Genomic DNA, 16463 nt, shown 5'->3' on the forward strand with positions numbered 1-16463 from the left:
TGGGGACAGGGGGACACAGGGTGTGGGGGTAATGGGGACACTGGGAACAGGGATGGGGACAGGGGGACACAGGGTGTGGGGGCAATGGGGACATGGGGACAGGGATGGGGACAGGGGGACACAGGGTGTGGGGGCAATGGGGACATGGGGACAGGGATGGGGACAGGGGGACACAGGGTGTGGGGGCAATGGGGACATGGGGACAGGGATGGGGACAGGGGGACACAGGGTGTGGGGGCAATGGGGACATGGGGACAGGGATGGGGACAGGGGGACACTGGGGACACTGGGGATGGAGGCACTGGTGACAGGGATGGGGACATGGGGACACTGGGGACAGGGATAGGGACACTGGGGGGAACTGACGGGCACTGGGGGAACTGGGAATGGGGCTGAGGGGTACTGGGGATATAGGGGTGAGGGGACGGGGACATGGGGACACTGGGGATGGAGGCACTGGTGACAGGGATGGGGACATGGGGACACTGGGGATGGAGGCACTGGGAACAGGGATGGGGACATGGGGACACTGGGGACAGGGATGGGGACACTGGGGACAGAGATAGGGACATAGGGACAGGACTGGGGACACAGGGACAGGGTTGGGGACATGAGGACATGGCTCCACCCACCAGAGGACACCTGGGGCTGGGGACCCCCCCCACCCCGGCCACCACCACCACCACCACCACCAGGGATGGATGCAGAGACAGAACCGCGGTCCCCGCTCAGAGGGGGACACCCGTGGGGGTTTTGGGGACCCCGGGTGACACCTTGGGGACACTTGGGGTGTCTCACCGTGCGCGGGCACCGCGCCCGTCCCCACGGGGCCGCGCTCCCGGCCCGGGCCGGCGCCGGGGGCTGCAAGGAGAGACGGGGAGGGGGGGAGGGGACACGGGGACGTCACCCAGGCCGTCCCCATCACCCAGGGGGTGGCACCCATATGGGGACATTTTGGGGACACTTGGGGACTCTCACCCTTCTTCTTCTTGCGCCCGGGGCGGCCCCGTTTGAGTTTCTTGAGGCGAGTGGTGGGGTCGGGGCGGGGGGTGGCCCCCAGCACCCCGGGGCTCTCGGCGTCCGACTCCTCCTCGGCCTCGCCGGCGTCCTCACTCTGCACAGGGGACATTGGGGACATTGGGGACAGCAGGGACGTTGAGGACATGGGGGACATTGGGGACATTGGGGACAGCAGGGACGTTGAGGACATGGGGGACATTGGGGACATTGGGGACAGCAGGGACACTGGGGACATTGGGGACACTGGGGACACTGGGGACAGCAGGGACACTGGGGACATGGGGGACACTGGGGACACTGGGGACAGCAGGGACAAGTGCCCCATCCCTGTGCACCCATCCTCAGTGTCCCCACCTCCAATGCTCCCAGTGCTCCCAGTGCCCCACGTCCCTCACCCCCCAGTGCTCCCAGTGTCCCCCAGTGCTCCCAGTGCCCCACGTCCCTCACCCCCCAGTGCTCCCAGTGTCCCCCAGTGCTCCCAGTGCCCCACGTCCCTCATCCCCCAGTGCTCCCAGTGTCCCCCAGTGCTCCCAGTGCTCCAATTCCCTCACCCCCCAGTGCTCCCAGTGTCCCCCAGTGCTCCCAGTGCTCCCAGTGTCCCCCAGTGCTCCAATTCCCTCACACCCCAGTGCTCCCAGTGCTCCACGTCCCTCATCCCCCAGTGCTCCCAGTGTCCCCCAGTGCTCCCAGTGCCCCGCAGGGGGGACTCACCGAGCTGCTCTTCTTGCGCTTGCCTCCCAGTACTCCCAGTTTGATCTTGAGCGGGGCCATTTTCCTGCCCTTCATCTTCCTCTTCAGCTCGGGCACCCGCGGGCTCTTGCTGCGCTTCTTGTGCCCGGGGCCTGGGGGGCACGGGGGTATCAGGGACCCCAAAACCATCCCAGGGACCCCAAAACCATCCCACAGGGATCCCCCCAAACCCTCACAGGGATCCCCAAACCGCCCCAGGCACCCCCAGAATCACACAAGCACTCCCAACCCATCCCAGGGACCCCCCAAACCCTCACAGGGACCCCCCCCAAACCATCCCATGGATCCCTAAACCCCCCCAGTGTCACCCAAACCATCCCAGGGACCCTCAAACCCCTACAGGGATCGCCCAAACCCTCCACGCGTACCCCCCGAAACCACCCCAGCCACCCCCAAAACCACACAACAACTCCCAAACCATCCCAAGTCCTCCTAAACTCCTCCAGAGACGCCCCCCCCACCCTCAAAATCCCTCAGCACCACCCTCCCAAAAACTCCCCATCTCCACCAGTGACCCCCAACCCCCACAGACCCCCTACCCCAACCCACAAAACCCCAATTACCCCAGGAGGGGAATTACCACACACCCCCACCCCCCAAAAAAAAAACAAACAAACAAAAAAAAAAACAACCAAAAAAACTCAAGGTGGGGAGGGGTCCCCACCTTTGCCCTCCTTGGTTTTGGCTTTACGTAGGGGTGGGGGTGGGGCCTCGGGGGCCACTGCGGCCACCGCTGCCGACACCTGCTCGGCCACCGCGGCCGCTGCGGCCGCTGCAGCCGCGGCCACGGCGGCGGCCGAGCCCTTGAAGGGGTTGTTGGCACTGAACTCCCTCCATTTGGCCCCCAGGATGGTCATCATCTTGGACATGGGGATTTTGGGGTTCTTCTTGGCGATCAAGGGCCTGTAAAGGGGAAAAGGGGGAGGTGGGATGGGGGGGGGTTGAAATGGTGGGTGGGGGGTTTAGTGTGGGGTGGTTGGGGTTGGTGGGGGGGGGGGGTTGGGGGTTATGGAGTGGTCTGGGGTGGTGGTGGGGTCACTGAGGGTGCTGGGGTGGTTTCAGGGTCACTCAGGGTCCCAGGGGTCACTGAGGGTCCCAGAATGGTCACTCAGGGGTCACTCAGGGTCCCAGGGATCACTCAGGGTCCCAGGATGGTCACTCAGGGGTCACTCAAGATCCCAGGATGGTCACTCAGGGTCCCAGGATGGTCACTCAGGGGTCACTCAGGGTCCCAGGATGGTCACTCAGGGGTCACTCAAGATCCCAGGATGGTCACTCAGGGGTCATTCAGGGTCCCAGGGGTCATTCAGGGTCCCAGGGATCACTCAGGGTCCCAGGATGGTCACTCAGGGTCCCAGGATGGTCACTCAGGGGTCACTCAGAACCCTCCAAAAACTCTTGAGGTGCTCCCAAACACCCAGAGGGACCCTCAGGACCCCTCCCAAACACCCAGAGGGTCCCTCAGGACCCCCGAGGTGTTCCCCAAACACCCAGAGGGACCCTCAGGACCCCCCCCAAACACCCAGAGGGACCCTCAGGACCCCTCCCAAACACCCAGAGGGACCCTCAGGACCCCCGAGGTGTCCCCCAAACACCCAGAGGGACCCTCAGGACCCCTCCCAAACACCCAGAGGGACCCTCAGGACCCCCGAGGTGTCCCCCAAACACCCAGAGGGACCCTCAGGACCCCCCCCAAACACCCAGAGGGACCCTCAGGACCCCTCCCAAACACCCAGAGGGACCCTCAGGACCCCCGAGGTGTTCCCCAAACACCCAGAGGGACCCTCAGGACCCCCCCCAAACACCCAGAGGGACCCTCAGGACCCCTCCCAAACACCCAGAGGGACCCTCAGGACCCCCGAGGTGTCCCCCAAACACCCAGAGGGACCCCCCCAGGACCCCTCCAAACACCCAGAGGGACCCTCAGGGGTGCCCCCAGCCCCACCTCATGAACTGGCTGAAGGCTTTGTAGTTGGTGAGGGTGTGATAATCCTCCTCGGTGAACACGTGGTCCACATCCTCCAGCCCCCAGGCCCCCAGCAGCTGCGCCGAGGATTTCTGCTCCACCGCCTGCTTGGGGACATTGGGACACCAGGGGGACATGGGGGGGACACCAGTGGGGGACACCAGGATGAGGAACAGGGACAGAGAGGAAGAAAAGGAAACACGTCACCTGTTGGGACACCTGTAGGTCCCAACGTGGGTGATGGGATCCCCCATGAGGACCAGAAAGGAGAAGAGACCCCCGTGGGTACCCCAAGGGGTTTTGGGATCACCACAGGGGACCTGCGCAGTGATGGGACCCCACACAGGTGATGGGACCCCTATGAGAGGTGACAAAACCCCCGTGGGGACCCCCACAGTGAAAAAAGCACCCCCCAGGACCCCACACGGTGACCAAAACCCCCCAGGGACCCCTACAGGACCCTACAAAGTTGTCAGGATCCCTATGAAGACCCCAGAAAAGTGACAGAACCCCCATGGGGACCCCACACAGTGACCAAACCCCCCCCCCCCCAGCTGTTGGGACCCCCACAGGACCCCACAAAGCTGTCAGGACTGCTATGAAGACCCCAAAAAGTGACAGAACCACCATGGAGACCCCCACAAAGCTGACAGACCCCCCCCCCCCCCCCCCCAGGACCCCAAACAGTGACAGAACCCCCCCCCCCCCCCCCCGTTGCCCGGACCCTCACAGAATCCCCAGTTCCCTGCACGGGGCAGGATTTGGGGTGCCCCCAGTGCCCCCCATCCCGGGGTGCCCCCTCAGGCCGTACCTTGACTTTCTGCCCCCCCTCATCATCGGCTTTTTTCCTCCTCTTGGTTTTTTTCTCCTTCTTCTCTCGGTGCTTTCGTCGCCGCTTCCGCGCGGCCCCGCCCGAGTCGCTGCCGCCGCTCTCCGACTTCTCCCGGTACTCCTCCCGTGGGTACTCGTCCCGTTCTGACTCCAGCTCATCATCACTCACCTGGGGCACCCCAAAAACACCCAAAAACACCCCAAAACCTGTCAGTGACCCTGAGACTCCTCTCAGTCACACCAGGACCCCCCTGAGCCACACCAGGACCCCCCCATCCCTGCACTCCTCCCGTGGGTACTCGTCCCGTTCTGACTCCAGCTCATCGTCGCTCACCTGGGGCACCCCAAAAACACCCAAAAACACCCCAAAACCTGTCAGTGACCCTGAGACTCCTCTCAGTCACACCAGGACCCCCCTGAGCCACACCAGGACCCCCCCATCCCTGCACTCCTCCCGTGGGTACTCGTCCCGTTCTGACTCCAGCTCATCGTCGCTCACCTGGGGCACCCCAAAAACACCCAAAAATCAGCCCTTGTCACCTGTCCCAGCCCTTGTCACCTGTCCCAGCCCCTGTCACCTGTCCCTGACCCAGCAGGCCCCAGGGCACAGCCAGGAGCACTCACCAGTTTTTTCCGTTTCCGGGGTTTTCCGGGTTTGTTTTCCTTCTGTTTCCGGGGGCCCCTTTTCTTCTTCTTCACCCCCAGGGCACCCTCGAGGCCCCGCAGCAGCTCCTCGTCACCATCTGTGGGGACATGGGGACATCAGCCATGGGGACAGGGACAGGGGACAGGGATGGGGACAGGATGGGGACAGGGACAGATGGCTGTGCCAGAGCCCCTCCACAGCCACAAGGATGGTGACACACAGCAAGACAGGGGACAGGTGACCACGCTGAGGTCCCCAGGATGGTGTCACACACACACACACAGGTGACAAGGACAGGTGACCCTGCTGAAGTCCCAGGATGGTGTCACACACACGCACACAGGTGACAAGGACAGGTGACCCTGTTGAAGTCCCAGGATGGTGTCACACACATGCACACACACAGACAGGTGACAAGGACAGGTGACCCTGCTGAAGTCCCAGGATGGTGTCACACACACACAGGTGACAAGGACAGGTGACCACGCTGAGGTCCCCAGGATGGTGTCACACACACACACAGGTGACAAGGACAGGTGACCCTGTCGAAGTCCCAGGATGGTGTCATACACACAGACAGGTGACAAGGACAGGTGACCACGCTGAGGTCCCCAGGACGGTGACACACACACACACACAGACAGGTGACAAGGACAGGTGACCCTGTTGAAGTCCCAGGATGGTGTCACACACACACAGGTGACAAGGACAGGTGACCACGCTGAGGTCCCCAGGATGGTGTCACACACACACAGACAGGTGACAAGGACAGGTGACCCTGTTGAAGTCCCAGGATGGTGTCACACACACACAGGTGACAAGGACAGGTGACCACGCTGAGGTCCCCAGGATGGTGTCACACACACAGACAGGTGACAAGGACAGGTGACCCTGTCGAAGTCCCAGGATGGTGTCATACACACAGACAGGTGACAAGGACAGGTGACCACGCTGAGGTCCCCAGGACGGTGACACACACACACACACAGACAGGTGACAAGGACAGGTGACCACGCTGAGGTCCCCAGGACAGTGACACACATGGTGACAGGGACAGGTGACCACATTGGTGGCCCAAGGGTGACAGGGATGTGCCAGTAGCCCCTTCCAAACAGGAACAGGACCCCTCAGAGCCCCAATGACCTTTTAACTCCTTTTTTTTTACCCAAAACCAACTGACCCTCGGTTGGATCTACTGCAGCAGGAATATTTGGGGAAAAAAAACAACTTTTTGGGCAAACTGAAGGAGAACAAAAGCAGCAGCCACAGCCCGAGGCCTCTCCATTGACAGAACCAGCAACACCCAGTCCCACCAGGAAAAAAAGGAAAAACCACGGGAATTTGGGGTGTTTTTACTGGAGTCTGGTTTGGGGGGAAATGACTGGATTTAGGGATATTTGGGGTCTTTTATCCCACTGGAAATCCAACACCCCCACAGCGGGGTTTTCCGTGGATGTGGAGCTTCCAACCCCACCATGATTTCTTCCTGTTTTCCCATGAGAAAAATCCCTTTTTCCTCCCTTTTATCCCCAAAACAACGACGAATCAGCTGCTTAGCACAGAGGGGGAGAGCAGTCACTGCGGAGACACCAGTGACGGTGTGACAGAACACCAGTGACAGTGTGACAGAACACCAGTGACGGTGTGACAGTGACAGAACACCAGTGACAGTGTGACAGAACACCAGTGACAGTGTGACAGTGACAGAACACCAGTGACAGTGTGACAGAACACCAGTGATGGTGTGACAGTGACAGAACACCAGTGACACTGTGACAGTGACAGAACACCAGTGACAGTGTGACAGGACACCAGTGACAGTGTGACAGTGACAGAACACCAGTGACAGTGTGACAGAACACCAGTGACACTGTGACAGAACACCAGTGACAGTGTGACAGTGACAGAACACCAGTGACAGTGTGACAGAACACCAGTGACAGTGTGACAGTGACAGAACACCAGTGACAGTGTGACAGGACACCAGTGACAGTGTGACAGAACACCAGTGACGGTGTGACAGTGACAGAACACCAGTGACAGTGTGACAGGACACCAGTGACAGTGTGACAGAACACCAGTGACAGTGTGACAGGACACCAGTGACAGTGTGACAGAACACCAGTGACAGTGTGACAGTGACAGAACACCAGTGACAGTGTGACAGAACACCAGTGATGGTGTGACAGTGACAGAACACCAGTGACACTGTGACAGTGACCGAACACCAGTGACAGTGTGACAGAACACCAGTGACAGTGTGACAGTGACTGAACACCAGTGACAGTGTGACAGAACACCAGTGACGGTGTGACAGTGACCGAACACCAGTGACAGTGTGACAGAACACCAGTGACAGTGTGACAGTGACAGAACACCAGTGACACTGTGACAGAACACCAGTGACAGTGTGACAGAACACCAGTGATGGTGTGACAGTGACAGAACACCAGTGACAGTGTGACAGAACACCAGTGACGGTGTGACAGTGACAGAACACCAGTGACAGTGTGACAGGACACCAGTGACAGTGTGACAGAACACCAGTGACAGTGTGACAGTGACAGAACACCAGTGACACTGTGACAGAACACCAGTGACACTGTGACAGTGACAGAACACCAGTGACACTGTGACAGAACACCAGTGACGGTGTGACAGTGACCGAACACCAGTGACAGTGTGACAGAACACCAGTGACAGTGTGACAGAACACCAGTGACGGTGTGACAGTGACCGAACACCAGTGACAGTGTGACAGAACACCAGTGACACTGTGACAGGACACCAGTGACACTGTGACAGGACACCAGTGACAGTGTGACAGTGACAGAACACCAGTGACACTGTGACAGAACACCAGTGACACTGTTACAGTGACCAAACACCAGTGACAGTGTGACAGTGACAGAACACCAGTGACACTGTGACAGAACACCAGTGACACTGTGACAGTGACGGAACACCAGTGACACTGTGACAGGACACCAGTGACAGTGTGACAGTGACAGAACACCAGTGACAGTGTGACAGAACACCAGTGACAGTGACAGAACACCAGTGACAGTGTGACAGAACACCAGTGACACTGTGACAGTGACCAAACACCAGTGACAGTGTGACAGAACACCAGTGACACTGTGACAGTGACCAAACACCAGTGACAGTGTGACAGTGACCAAATTATGGCAGAGCATTCCCTGACCCTCACATGGGGACAGCAGTGTCACAGTGACAGTGACAGAGCACTGGTGACACCATGACAGTGACCAAACACCAGTGACAGTGTGACAGTGACAGAACACCAGCAGAGGATCCCCCAGCTCTCACTCTGGGGACAGCAGTGTCACCGTGACAGCGACCAAACAGCAGCAGAGGATTCCCTGACCCTCACATGGGGACAGCAGTGTCACCGTGACAGCGACCAAACAGCAGCAGAGGATTCCCCAGCTCTCACTCCGGGGACAGCAGTGTCACCAATGCCAGCAGAGCAGAGGATTCCCCAACCCTCACACGGGGACGGCGGTGTCACAGCGACGGTGTCACAGCGACGATGTCACAGCGACGGTGACCAACCGCCAGCAGAGGATTTCCCAAGCCTTTGGCCGAGGGCCACCGGGCATCCCCGTGCTGTGACAGAGGCCACCACCACCCACCGAGAGCACTCGCGTGTCCCCCAGGGCGGTGACACCGCATCCGTGTCACGACCCGAAGGTGTCACATCATTTCACGTGTCACCATCCATCACCGCGCCAAGGGGAGGGAGCCCCGGCGTCCCCCGGGGGAAGGACAGACGCACAGACACACACGAGGGGGGAGGTGACAGCGGGTGCCAAGGCTGGCGTGGGGACAGGAAACAACACCCGGCGCCGCCGGGGTCACATTCCAATTTTTAATCCCTTGGCACCGCCGCTCGCCAACCCCGGGAGAGCCGGGCTGAGCTCCCGGGACCACCGGCAGCGCCGACACCGCAAGGGTTAAAAAACAACAACAACAACAACAACAAAAAAAATCATAAAAATTTAAAAAAAAAAAAAAAAAACCACCCAACCCCAAAACCTCCCTTTTTCCGCTCGATTTTTTTTTTTACCATGGCGGCAGCGCCCGAGGCCCAACCCACCCTGTTCCCTCCTCCTTCCCCCCTCCCTTCCCAAATTCCCCTTTTTGGTGTTTTTTTGACCCAAATCATCACCTGGGGGTGTTGCCGGGGAAACGCTGGTGGGGATGGGGTTAAACCCTTGAGGATTCGATCCTGACATTTTTATTTTTTTTTTTTTTTTGGGGGGGGGGGTTGTTTTATCGTTTTCTTCCTGCCCCCCCCCTCCCTAAATTCCAAATATTTTTCCCCCCCCCCCCTCCAATCGGACATGCGCGGGGCGCGTTGGCAAAGCATCAACCAGAATTTTCCACACACGTGATGTTTCCCACACCTCGAGAAAAAACAACAAAAAAAAAACCAAACAAACAACAAAAAAAAAGCTAAAAAACACCCCGAAAAATAAATTTAAAAAAAAAAAAAAAAAATCTACACGGGGAATGAGGGGGAAGCAAAAAAAAAAAAAAAAAAAAAAAAATAGAAAAAAAAAGACTCGAGTGGATGAGGGGGGAAATGGTGGAAATTGTAAATGAAATGTTGAAAGAAGAAAAGGGTGGTGGGGAAGGGGAGGGGGGGATAGGTGGAAAAATGGAAAAAATTCAGCAAAAACCACAGTAAAAAAAAAAAAAAAAAAAAAAATATAAAAAAACAAAAAGGGGGAGTGATTCCGGAAAAGGGGAGGAAGGAGTTGGAACAAAGAAAGAGGGAGGGGAGTTCTAAAATGGGGGAAAAAAAAAAAATAGGAAAAAAAAAAAAAAAAAACGGGGAAAAATAAAAAAACACAGCAAAGAGTTGAGGCTCTGCTTCCCCCACGCTGGAAAAATCCCCCCCCCCCCCCTTCAAAAAAAAAATTTTTTTTGCTTTTTTTTTTGGGGTGGTTTTTTCCCCCCCCCAAAAAAAAAAAAAAATTTAAATTTTCCTAATGCTGGAGCAACCAGCCAGGCCTATGCTCCAGAACTTGGTTCCAAGTGTGGAAAAACTCAAGTTTAGGTTTGATTTTTTTTTTTTTTTTTGGGGGGGGTGTTTCGGGGTTATTTTGTTGGGTGGTTTTTTTTTTGGATTTTTTTTTTTTTTTTTTTTAAGGGGAAATTTGGTTTTTGGTGCTTCCCTTCCCCCTCTTGTGGCCTCGCCATTGTTCTCCAATGAAAACGGCAAAAAAAATCAGGGAAAAAAGGATAAAAAAGGATTTAAAAAAAATAAAAATAAAAAAAAAAAAACAACAAGTTTCAGCTGTGGAAAAAGGGGGAGGAGTTGGTTTCCTCGCAGGGAAAATGGGGGGGGAAAAAAAAAAAGTTATTTCACCTCAAACCCAGGGGAGAGGGATGAAACTGCTGCTGATCCAGGGGGAAAAAGGTGAAATTTGGGCAAAACTTCTGCTCTAGGGAGAGAAAAGTTAATAAAAATCGGGATTTTTTGGGGGGGGGGGGTTGGGGAGAGAAAAAGAGTTTTTAAAAATGAGGATTTGGGACTGTTCAGAGAGGGGAAAATTATTTAAAAAAAAAAAAAATGGGGATAAAAAATTAGGGATTGTAGAGGAGAAAGTTTTAAAAAGTGAATTTAGGGCTGGTTTAGGGGTGGTTGTGTGTCCCAAGTGGAATATTTGAGGGATCAGAAGTAAAATAATTCAGGAATTGGCCAAAAAAAAAAAAAAGTCCAGAAAAAGTCAAAGGAAGCCCAGCTGGAAGGTGAGGTTTGCTCATTTCTGAGGGGTTTTTTTGGGAAAAAAAAATTAAATAAATAAAGGAGGTTAAAATCCAAATTTATTCAGGGGAAGAGCAGGAGTTTGAAAACCAAAATTATCCATTTCTAAAGCTTTTCCAGAAATACAATTTGTTCTAAAAAATCTGAATTCACTCTTTTTTTTTTTTTTGGGGGGGGGGGGGGAGCTTCAAAATCCACATTTACCCATTTCTGAGCAACTAAGGGTAAAATAAAATAAAATAAAATAAAATAATAAAAAAATAAAATAAAATAAAAATAATAAAATAAAATAAAAATAAAATAATAAAATAAAATAAAATAAAAATACTGAAATATAAATTTACCAATTTCTGGGTATTTCAGGGTCAAGGAAAATGTTCCAAACCCCAAATTTAACTAATTTCTAAGCATTTTTGGGGGAGAAAAAAAACCCCCAAATTTACTCATTTCTAACCTTTTCCAGAAAAATCTGAATTTATCCATTTCTGAGCCTTTGCAAAGTGAGTGGCTTCACTTTAAAGTTGAATTTATTTTTTTTTTAACCAAACTGACCCCTCTGGGCTTTGAGATTTTTTTTTTTTTTTTTTAGTTTAAGGCCAAACTAGGAAAAAAAAAAAAATCCAAGAAATTTAATTTAGAAGGGGGAAAAAAAAAAAAAAATCTTAATTTTATTCCAAAATGGTGAATTTGAATGGAAAACCAACAGTAATGGTGTTTGAACACCCACAGTGGGATATAAAAAAATTGGGATTTTGGTACAAAATCCTCTTTTTTCCATATTTGCTACCTGCAGGAATTCTAAGGTCAGGGGATGGGAGCAGAAAATTGGCCCCAAATTCTCCCCACGGGGCTGAAATTTGGGGTGAAGGAGCAGCTGAGTTGGAAATAAAAGTTGGTAAATAAAGCAAATAATAACACTAAATACTAAATAATAATATTAATAATAGTAAAAATACTACTACTAATAATAAAATAAATAACAACACCTTGATAAAAGAGGATAAAATGCAATAAACCAATAAAATAATAATAAAATAATAATAAAACAATAAAATTCTGTGGGTTCCTGGCACGGATCAGCCAGGAGCTGGCGGGTCCTGGAAGGGACAGTGGTGACACCTGAGGACACCGGAACCCAAACACATCAAAACGAGGTAAAATAATTGATTCAAGGTCCTGGAAGGGGAAAAAAATACCCCTAAACAGCTCAATATAGGGTAAAACAACCAGTTCAGGGTCCTGGAAGGGGAAAAGTTACCCCTAAACAGTTCAGTACCCACTTTGGGTCCTGGCAGCAGCATCACCCTACAGGATGGGGTTCAACACCCACCTTGGGTCCTGGCAGGTAACTACAGCCACCAACACCCTGCAAAACAGCTGTTCTGGGTCCTGGCAGATGCACAGCAACACCCTTCACACAACAGGATGGGGTCAGTACCCACTCTGGGTCCTGGCAGGAGCATCACCAGCCCAAATCACCCACAGGATGGGTCAGTACCCACTTTGGGTCCTGGCAGGAGCATCACCCCACAGGATGGGGTCCAACACCCACTTTGGGTCCTGGCAGGAGCATCACCCCACAGGATGGGGTCCAACACCCACTTTGGGTCCTGGCAGGAGCATCACCCCACAGGATGGGGTCCAACACCCACTTTGGGTCCTGGCAGGAGCATCACCCCACAGGATGGGGTCCAACACCCACTTTGGGTCCTGGCAGGAGCATCACCCCACAGGATGGGGTCCAACACCCACTTTGGGTCCTGGCAGGAGCATCACCCCACAGGATGGGGTCCAACACCCACTTTGGGTCCTGGCAGGAGCATCACCCCACAGGATGGGGTCCAACACCCACTTTGGGTCCTGGCAGGGCACCACCAGCCCCAATTACCCCACCCGTGCAATCCTCAAACCCCTCACCGCTGTCCCCCGGTCTCCTGCCACCACCGAGTCCCCTCACACTCGGGTGGCCGCACGGTGACACTCACGGTGACACTCACGGTGACACTCACGGTGACACTCACTCTTGTTTATAAACATCTCCCTCCCCTCACACCCCACCTCCGGTACGGCGGGAGAGCACTGAGGGCATCTGGGGGGTCTCGGGGGGCTCAGGGAGTCCCCGGTACCCTCGGGAAGCTCCGGGAGGAGCTGAGGGCACTGGAGGAGGGGGTCAGGGGGTCCCCGGTACTTGCTGGAAGCTCCGGGAAGAGCTGAGGGGACACAGCTCAGCATCGGGGAGGGCCTCGGTACCTGAGGGCACCTCCGGGCGAGCGGGAAGGGGGAGCTCGGGGAGAGGCCTCGGGAAGCTCTGAGGGGCTCGGGGTTCCCGGTAACTGCGGGAATCTCTGAGGGGATCGAGGGTGAAGGGGGCACTCGGAGGGTCCCGGCGGTTCCTCCGGGGAATCTCTGAGGGGATCTGGGGGTGAGCTCTGAGGGGTCACGGGAGGGATCCCAGCGGTTCCTCCGGGAAGCTCAGAGGGCTCGGGGCGGTCACTCGGGAGGTCCCGGCGGTTCCTCCGGGGAAGCTCCGAGGGAATCTGAGAGGGAGGGGGAAGCTCTGAGGGGTCACTCCGGGGGTCCCAGCGGTACCTGCGGGCGCCTCCGGCGGCCCGGGCGCGGCGGGCGCTGGGGGCGGCGGCGGCGGCGGCGGGAGCGGGGCCGGGGCCGGCCCGGCGAAGATGTCGGGGGCCCCTCGGTGACCGGCCAAGAGCGCGGCGGCAGCAGCGGCAGCAGCGACGTCTTCCTCCTCCTCTTCCTCGTCGTCTTCTTCATCGTCGTCCTCCTCGTCCCCCTCGGACACCGCCATCTCCTCCTCCTCCTCCTCGTCCTCCCTCAGCGGGGACGCCATGGCGAGGTGAGGGGCGGGGGGCCGGGGGGACCGAACCGCTCCCACCGCCCCAAACCGCCCCCGCTGTTGAAGGGTGAGGGGGATTCGGTGTGAAGGGAAAATTGAAGGGGAAGAAAAGCGGAATAAAGGCGATCCCCCCCCGGGCTGGGCCCGGTGGGGGGAAGGCGGCTATGGGCTAAAAAACGCCCGGATCGGTTAAAATCGCCTCAGGGCGCGGGAGGCGGCGGGACGGCGCCGGCAGCGAAAATGGCCGCCCCGGGTGTAATTTTAAAATAAAACACACCCCCCCCCCCCCTCTTTCTCTCCGCACAAAAAAAAAAAAGTGAAAAAATAATAATAATAATGATAAAAAACACACCCGGTTTAAAAAAAAAAAGGGGGGGGGAGAGGCGTAAAAAAATATGGAGGAGGGAGGGGTTAAAAATGAGGGAAAATGGGGGGGGGGGGGGGTTGGCCCCACTTTCGTGAGGGGAAAAAAAAAATATAAAGCGCAAAATGGCCGAATGAAGGTTTTTTGGTTTTTTATAAAGTTGCCCCACACACACACACACACACCTTGGGGGGAGGAAGGAGGGTGGGAAAGAGGGGGGGGGGAAGCCTCAAAAAAACACGCGCGCACACACACACACAAAAAAAAAAAAATTAAAAAGAAAAAAGCGACAAAAGCCAGCCCGCGAAAGGGGGGTGGGGAATTGAGGAAAAAAAAAATTAAATTAATTTTTTTTTTTAAATTATAATAATGAGGAGGAAAGGGAAGCGTTCGGGGGAAGGAATGAAAGAAATAAATGGGAGAATTGAAAAGGAGTTAAATGGAAGGGAAAGGGAGGGTGAAATGAAAAAAATGGGGTGGAAAAATGGGAAAGGGGAGGAAGGGAAGGGAAAAAGGGGTAAAAATGGACATTAAAATTTAAAAAGGCAAGGAATGGGAAGGAAAAGGGGTGGGAATCGAGCTTAAAATTGATAGGGCAAGGAGGAGAGTCAAAAAATAAACGTTAAAATTGAAAAACGAAGGGAATGAGAAAAAAGAAAAGCTTAAAAATAACAAAAAAAAATGGAAAGGGTAAAAAAATCAACATTAAAAAAAAAAGCGCCAAAAAATCTTAAAAAAAAAAAAAAACCGTGCGAGGGTTAAAAAAAAAGGAAGAAAAATACAAAACAAGACCCACAAAAAAAATACCAATCCTTAAAAACACTTTAAAAAAAAAATAAAATCAAAACCCACGAAACCCCTCAAAAATAATAAAACCCCAAAGCTCCCCCCCCCCACCCCGCCCTCCCCCCCCAGCGTTCGCCGCTACAACCCGAGCAGGCGAATAATCCTCAATTTGCTCATTTTTGGGTATTTTTGCTCAGTTTTGGGGCCTCATTAATGATATTTTTTTTTTTCTTTTTCCTCCTCTCTGCAGATCCCGACTCGGCGAGGGACAATTATTTGTGTGGCCCCAGCCGGGGGGGGACCCGAAGCCGAAGATTTTTCTGCATAAAACAAAGATGGCTGCGGTAAATTATTTCTTTTTTTTTTTTTTTTCCCCTCTGCTTTTTTTTTTTTTTTCTTTCTCTTTCTCCTTATTCTTCCCCCCCCCCCCCCACCCCCCCCTCACTCCCATAAAAATATTTCGGGGGGGGATTAATCAGTACTCATGCTCAGTGTGACATCAGCATAAATTGTTAAAGGTTAACTAGTTCCATACTCCGTCACGCTTCCCTTTTTTATTTTTTTTTTAAGGGATTTTTTACCCGTTTCCCTCCCCCTTTTGCGCCCAATTTTCCCCTCCCCTCGGTGATTTTAAACACGCACAAAAAAAAAAAAAAAGGCAATTTTTTTTTTTTTTTTTGTTCTTTCTCCCTCCCTCCTCGACTTTGAAATACTTGGGAAGGGAGTGGTTTGGTGGGTTGGGTTTTGGGGGGTTGTTGGGTTGTTTTTTTTTTTTTCTTTTGGTGGTTTTTTTTTTATTCTTTTTTTGGAGTTTCTTTAAGGCTGAAGGGAGGAAGAACAAAAAAAAAAATTTGGGGTGGGGGTTTAAGGATTGGGAAAAAAAATGTTGAGGAAGGGTTGGAAAGATGGAGGTGGGATGAAAAAAGGTTGGGAAAGGGAGATTGGAAAAGGAATAAAAGAGATTGAAAAGGAATAAAAAAGATTGGAAAGGAGTGAAAAAGATTTTAAAAGGGGAAAAGATTGAAAATGGGAAAAAAAGATTGGAAATGGGAAAAAAAATGGAGAAGAGAAAAAAGGGGAAAAGATGAAAAAGGGGAAAATATTGAAAATGGGGAAAAAATTGGAAAAGGAAAAAAAAAGGGGGAGAACATAAAAAAGGGGGAAAAGATTAAAACGGGGATTAAAAAAGGGGGAAAGATTAAAAAGGGGGAAATATTTGAAAAGGGGAAAAGACTGAAAAAGGGGAAGAAATATTGAAAAGGGAAAAAATTGAAAAAGGGAAAAAGGATTTTTAAAGGGAGAAAAGATTTGGAAAAAGGAAAAAGATTGGAAAAGGGGAAAAAATTGAAAAGGAACAAAAAATATTGGGAAAGGGAAAAGGATTTAAAAGATGAAAGAAGAAAAATGTGAGAAAGGAAAAACCTGTTAGAAAAGATTGTAAGAAAAAAT

General features: G+C 53.1%; 1 protein-coding gene across 1 annotated transcript in view; it reads right to left on the reverse strand.

Moving 5' to 3' along the window:
- The window catches only part of CHD3 (chromodomain helicase DNA binding protein 3), a 52561-nt gene extending 38485 nt beyond the window's left edge, over positions 1-14076 (reverse strand). Inside the window, exons 1-8 of the mRNA XM_062512183.1 lie at positions 13600-14076; positions 5192-5310; positions 4548-4736; positions 3716-3840; positions 2435-2673; positions 1732-1862; positions 979-1114; positions 799-861 (exon numbers count right to left, since the gene is read on the reverse strand). Coding sequence (XP_062368167.1) covers positions 799-861; positions 979-1114; positions 1732-1862; positions 2435-2673; positions 3716-3840; positions 4548-4736; positions 5192-5310; positions 13600-13858 — 1261 coding nt within the window. The 5' untranslated portion in view covers positions 13859-14076. The remainder of the gene's footprint in view (positions 1-798; positions 862-978; positions 1115-1731; positions 1863-2434; positions 2674-3715; positions 3841-4547; positions 4737-5191; positions 5311-13599) is intronic.
- Positions 14077-16463: the final 2387 nt, after the last annotated feature.

The sequence above is a fragment of the Cinclus cinclus genome, chromosome 34 (genome assembly GCF_963662255.1).
Source record: "Cinclus cinclus chromosome 34, bCinCin1.1, whole genome shotgun sequence".
In the NCBI taxonomy this organism is placed as follows: Eukaryota; Metazoa; Chordata; class Aves; order Passeriformes; family Cinclidae; genus Cinclus; species Cinclus cinclus.